The sequence below is a fragment of the Lipophrys pholis genome, assembly GCF_963383615.2.
Source record: "Lipophrys pholis genome assembly, chromosome: 4".
In the NCBI taxonomy this organism is placed as follows: Eukaryota; Metazoa; Chordata; class Actinopteri; order Blenniiformes; family Blenniidae; genus Lipophrys; species Lipophrys pholis.
In genome coordinates this window covers 23,765,763-23,771,971 of record NC_137637.1, presented here as the reverse complement: position 1 = coordinate 23,771,971, position 6,209 = coordinate 23,765,763, and the positions used below count along the sequence as shown (strand labels likewise).

Sequence of the window (6,209 nt, the reverse complement as noted above, 5' to 3'; positions counted from 1 at the left end):
TCTCGCCTCAAAGCAAATATGTTGGCCTTAGGGGCCTTTCTGTGCAGTTTGCATGTTCTCCCTGGGAAATCATGGCTTTTCCAAGGTTATTCCGATCTATTAAGATGTATGTGAGACTAATTGGCAACACGAAATGGCCCATAGATGTGAATGTGAGTGTATGAAATGATTCACGACCCTGGATTAAGTTGGGTGAAGCACTGTACAAGAAGGATGACTAAATAGGTATTTTCAGGTTCTGGTGTACTGCAAGTATCATGCAACTGGAGTGATGAAGCTGTCAAAGAATGACCCCCTCCTCCAATAAAATCTGTTAAGGAAAGAGTGCAGTGCATGAAAAGCTACCTCAAACAAAACCAACTTTCAAGTGACATTTTCTGGAAATGATAATAAAATAAATTAACTGACAGGATAAACATCCCTCAATAAGGTAGACTGGTTATGAAGAGCTGCTAAAAGTTATAAGTGATGGAAAATGATGGAAACAGCCAACCTGGCTGGAGGTAACTCGTCTTTTTGGAATCACGTCAGCTACAGTAATCTGTTGCTACAAGAATTTCCGTCTGTCATTAATAAACCTGTTCTGTTCTGTTCTACTCTGTTCTCTCTTCCTCTCTAACTAAACGTGCCTGTCTGTTATTGCCAACAGAGTCATTTGTGAGTAGTCGTCTGTGAAGGCTTCGAAAGCAACAGGCATCATGATAGCAACCAAATCATCAACAATGTGGAAAGAGCTTAAATAAACTTTCTCAGGCACAATGTTAGTTATGATCTTCACTAAAATAAGCAAGTATGTCAGAGCTCTCTTTAATTATCTATATTATATTGGGAAATTGGGTGAAAACTCACTCACTTCTATTTTGTGAATTCTAAACATTTTATATAATCTCTTCATAAATGTATGTATGGTGACCGTTTAATAGCGCAAACAAACAGACCTCTTCATGACGGATGCAAAGATAATTGCTGCTTTAATGTATAAAAGTGGCTGAAACCCTACTTACACAGGTACAGACACACACACAGATAGATAGATAGATAGATAGATAGATAGATAGATAGATAGATAGATAGATAGATAGATAGATAGATAGATAGATAGATAGACCTAGTTTTTTGGGGGGGGGTTCTTTGTTTTGATAGTCTTTTTTAAAATATTTAACTTTTATCTTGTTGACTTATGACTTAAGGTTTGTGTAATGAAACATGTACTGGGATAATATTCATTGTTTATTTGAAATGTGCATAGGATTTGCAATCATATGCAGACTGATGATGAATAAACGGTCAATGGGCGTCAAATAGTGTGTGTCTGTCTGTGTGTGTGTGTGTGGGGGGGGGGTGTTCCAACACCGTCTCTGGCTTACTTCCAACACAGAATTATATTATAAAAGAAGGTGACAGTATCATAATGTACTCATTTTCATTATTAGAGTAAATAACTTTTCTATTAAATCTATTAGGTTTGAAATGTAAAACATCAATCATCCATCAAAGACACCTACAGTATAGGTGTCTGATTCAATTGTTCTGGTGGACTTCCAGTTTATCTACTGTAGGTTTCTCTGATGGATGATTGAAGTTTTACATTTCAAACCTCATGATGGGCTTTGCCTTGAGCAAGGTCGTGTTATCTACAGTTATTGTTCTTACTGTTAGTCAAAGACTAATTAAATTACCAGGGAAGTTAAATAACATTCTTGAAAAAAAAAATTTTTAAATCGGCAAAGGAAAGCGTACAGTCACGTACTTATAAAGTGTTCATCCACGCGGTACTTCCAATGTGAAAATGCAACGTGAATAAACAAAAAGAAGACCGGTAGGAATTCTGCAGAAGTTGTTGGAAACATCTGGAGGAACAAACCACAGACTTTGTTGATGAAAGCCCTCTTTCTCGCTCTATGACCCGAGACAAGAAGCCACTTTGTTGAAATAAAGCAGGACACACTGTAGACACCACTTGATGACATTGGCTGTATGTTTGGCGTAGGTGTTCTTCTTTGCAGTCGAACTGATTGTGTCAGTGGATGATAGGTGGCACTTTTCCCTCAGACGTGTCTGAAGGTTTAAGATAATACTTCGGCTGAAATATCTCTGAACATGACTGTTGGCACTTTTAAGAGAAGATCTGTGTCGTTTGTCCACATTGTATAATTCTTGTCATCTTATGGTACTCATTTATCTTATGGAAAGACTTTTGGGTGGCAGAAATCATCAGTTTTCACTGCATCCATGTTTAGTTGAAGGTCTGACAGGCTTACACCCAATGGACAGCTTCACCTCTTTCACATGAAAAGAGAAAAATGTTTGAACAAATCCAATAAATAAGAAAATAAGTTAGTAAGGTTTTCTCTGGAAGCTAATTTCTTTGTTGAATCCAAAAACTGCCTGGAAATATTCAACTTACTTTGACAAAAAAAACACCTTGGAGGACCGTAATGAAAAGGTATTTCCTAATGTTACACTTGTTGGTTCTTGCATTGCAATATTTTAAGGGGGAGATATGAGCTCCAGCTACTCAGTTATAAGTGGAATTGACACAACACATCAGCGTTACCTCCATTGAAAATTTATTTGACAATAATCATTAAAAAAAACAAAACAAAAAAAAAAATGGCATTGGTTTAACTGGCTACAGTAGCTCTGACAATTTTGATGTCGTCAGCTGGACGATCCTGGCCGTCTGTCTCCACCATCCCAACCCGGTTTAAAACGCCCATGCCCTGGAGTACTCGTCCAAAAATAGTGTGCTTCGAATCCAGCCACTGGGTGGGGGCCAGAGTGAGGAAAAACTGACTCCCATTAGTGTCCGGTCCTGCATTGGCCATCGCCAGAATACCAGCACCTGAAACACACACAAAGATATCTGAATGTTTCGGGTGGTTTTTGCAAACAATTAGTAGACGGAAATTAAAGTCAGAATTTAAACTGATGCCTATTTCCGAGTACACATAGAAGCCAGCTTAGTGTGAATCTGAATTATTTCCAAATCGGTGTTGAAGATTGATGGTTAAGTAAAGATGCACATGCAAGTGAGTTTAGTTTAAAGTCTGCTGTATTTGTTTTTTTTTTTTACTTCTTGATCTCCTCCACAGCTTTTCAAGTGAGTTTCCTCAATGTGATTTATTACCTGTGAATTTCAGCTCCGAGTTTAGCTCATCCTCAAACTGTTTGCCGTATATGGAGGCGCCACCCCGACCTGTTAGAAAAAAAAACATTTAGGCAGATTAGTTGAAGAGAAAGTTTGGCTTGCATGAATGAAAACATGAGATAGCTGAGCGAGCATCAGCGAATTGGTGTCATTAGTTTTTTTTTGTTTTTATTAAACAGACATAACCCTGAGAAGCAGCTGACTGGAGAAAAAAAAAGAGAAAATTAATTCACTTAAATGTTCAATCACAGCTTCGTAATGAGGGATCCACGCTACGGAAGCTTTATGTTTGACAGAATGGAGGCCGTGTGAGACGGTTGATTTCTGGTTGTGCACATCTAGAATCGAGAATGAATAGCATTTCTAAAAGGAGGATAAACAAATTACTTAAAAAACTAAACAAGAAAAATTGCTTAGAAATGAGATCAAATGGTTAAAAATGCTAAAATGTCCTTCCTTCCTGCGGCCATAAGACTCTAGAACTCCTTCCTGAAATAGTATTGTGCTTTGGTTAATTTCGGCCTTTCTATGCTTATATTAGTCACCATTAAGCCTTTCACATACTATTTAAAATGACCTTTATTTAATTTTTACTCTGTCTGATTGATTATCAACCTTCTTTCTATTTATTCTTTGTGGAGCAATGCTTAAAGCAATTTCCCACGGGGATTAATAAAGTATATCTATACAATTTTAAATTTGACTAAATTGTCTGAAAAACGCTTAAAAACAATAATGAAACTGCTAAAACCAGGTACAGCTGGAGATGTAATGAAATGTTTACCATCTTAAATTGCAACTGAAAGTTCATCAAGGCAACATAAGATAAAGCTTTTGTACATGTTTTTAAACTACTGTAAATATAAAACTCTAGAAGTGTATTAGCCTCATTTTAAAGGTTCAACGTGTTTTGCAGCTCCAGGCAAAAATGTCTTAGTGAAAAAAAAAATATGGTTGCTGACCCCTGACCTATGGTAACCCATATGTTAACCTGCTACCCCCTCTAGTGGCAATACAGTAGAGGTGCAGAGGGTTTGGTTTGAACGAGGCCTCACCATTTTTACAATTTTTACCGGAGGAACCGGGATTGTTCATATTGTAAAAGCAAATCAGAAAAATAAGAAAACCCAAGACCATTAAGACATTTAAAACTAATAATAAAACCTTGAAATCAATCCTGAAACGTACTGGAAGCCAATGCAGTGACTTTAAAAGAGGTGTAATGTGCTCCCGTCTTCTGGAGCAGCTGAAGGCTGCTGATAGTTTTCTTGGGAAGACCAGAAAGCAAGGCATTACAGTAATCCAAGTGACTGGAGAGAAAAGCATGCATCAGCACCTCCCGCTGGCCAGAGGGAGAAAAAGGCAAATTATGGCTATGTTCTTGAAGTGATATAATCCTATTTGATAAATAAAATCCAGCTCAGAGTCAACGTGAACACCCAGGTTTTTAACACAGAAGTTTTTTTTTTAGTCCTGCATTGATGGTAAAAGCTTCTCTTTTTGTCCTTGTTGAGCTGGAGGGAGTTGTCTGCCATCCATGACTTTAAATCTAAAATACAATCAAAAAGGGCGTCTAATGGCCCTATGTCACCAGGAGACACAGCAGTGTGCAGCTGCATATCATCGGCATAGCTGTGGAAGCTGATGATGTGAAGTGGAAGCATATAAAGATGAAAATGTTTGACCTACAGTTGAAAATTGGGGAACGCCACACTTAATTTCCAAGGCTTCTCGAAGAACAAGTATCACACCTGATGTCATTAACACTTTTTATTGGGCGGTCTCAGTACTGTGGTTTGTCCTAAAACCAGACAAAAATGTTTATTCTATTTAAAAAGTAATTTCAATGGATTAAGACCAGTTTCCTTAAATGTTGCTTAAAAGATGGAAAGTTGGATACTGGCCTGTAATTATCAAGATTGTTCGGGTCTAAATTACTCTTCTTCAGAAGGAGGCAGAAGGTAAGTTAGAAAGTTATTCATGATATATAAACATAAAATGTTAAAAAGAAAAAAGAAAAAAAGAAACCCCGGTGTGGGAACTGGGTCTAAAAGGCAGGTTGTGGGGTTATTTTGGGAGAAAACTCAGCTGAGTGTCTCAGCATTAAGAAGAGCAAATCTCTCCAGTGTCTTCCCTTGTATAAGAAACGGCCATGGTGCGTTACAATACAGTAGTTATTACATTGAATGACTCTTTTGATAAATACTCCAACTAGATCGCGGTCTTCCAGTTATTTTACGGACGCAGCATGACCCACCTGTGCTTGTAGGATCCCCCCCCTGCACCATGAACTCTTTGATGATCCGGTGAAACTTGGTATTGTTGTAGTAGCCTCTCCTGCAGAGCTCTGCGAAGTTCTTGCAGGTTTTTGGTGCGTGGTTCCAGTACAGCTCCACCATGATGGTCCCCATCCTGCAAAAGCATCAGCCTGGGTTACTAGCTTATAGTGCATCCAGTGAAATGTGACGTGATTCGTGACTCATGTCTGCGCTTGTTAAAAAAAAAAAAAAAAGAAAGAAAAGATTCGGACTAAACAAACAAATAAACTCCCTGTCACTACCATGTCAGTTCGCCGGCTTCACGTCCTCCTGCTAGCAGAGTTAGCAGGGTTAGCATCGAGGGCAGTACTCGTAACTTACGTCGTCTCCAAAGCCACCGTGGGAGGCTGCCATGTGTCTGGAGGGATCCCTGACATCGTTACTTCTTGTTGTAATCTTCAACAGACGATCGATGGGTTTGTTTAGATGAAAATGTTTTTTTACACGTGTGAAATATCGCCAGTCAGAGCGCCCAACTCGTTTCAAACGGAGTTCCTACTTCTGTGGTTTTCTTCAAAAAGTCAACAAGGACTCACTGCCCTCCTCTGGCCAACGTGAGGTACTGCGAGGACTCTTAAAAAAAACAATATAATCAAGCGCAAACATTTTTTACGATTAATGTAAATGAGACGGAACAAGGCGATTCGAACTTCTCCTTACGTTATATTTCAATAATATCATGACGTGGATAATATATCGATTGTCATTTTCCACAACAGAACACGTTTGCAGCACAGAAG

The 6,209-nt window shown here is 38.5% G+C and overlaps 1 protein-coding gene across 1 annotated transcript; it reads right to left on the bottom strand.

The window, feature by feature from the left end:
* Positions 1-2,555: 2,555 nt before the first annotated feature.
* ppil1 (peptidylprolyl isomerase (cyclophilin)-like 1) lies at positions 2,556-5,974 on the bottom strand. The gene is made up of 4 exons (XM_080462563.1): positions 5,791-5,974; positions 5,409-5,563; positions 3,131-3,199; positions 2,556-2,845 (listed from the first exon to the last, which is right to left on the bottom strand). Exons 1-4 carry the CDS (start codon positions 5,844-5,846, stop codon positions 2,625-2,627), a joined length of 501 nt encoding a protein of 166 aa, XP_080318689.1. The 5' UTR covers positions 5,847-5,974; the 3' UTR covers positions 2,556-2,624.
* Between the last annotated feature and the right edge of the window lie 235 nt (positions 5,975-6,209).

Excerpts from the sequence above, each read along its gene's own strand:
- ppil1 (XM_080462563.1), bottom strand. The coding sequence starts at position 5,846 with ATGTCAGGGATCCCTCCAGACACATGGCAGCCTCCCACGGTGGCTTTG. Across the intron at positions 3,200-5,408 it reads GGGGGATCCTACAAGCACAG|GTCGGGGTGGCGCCTCCATA; the intron begins GTGGGTCATGCT and ends TTTTTCTAACAG. Across the intron at positions 2,846-3,130 it reads CTCGGAGCTGAAATTCACAG|GTGCTGGTATTCTGGCGATG; the intron begins GTAATAAATCAC and ends TGTGTGTTTCAG.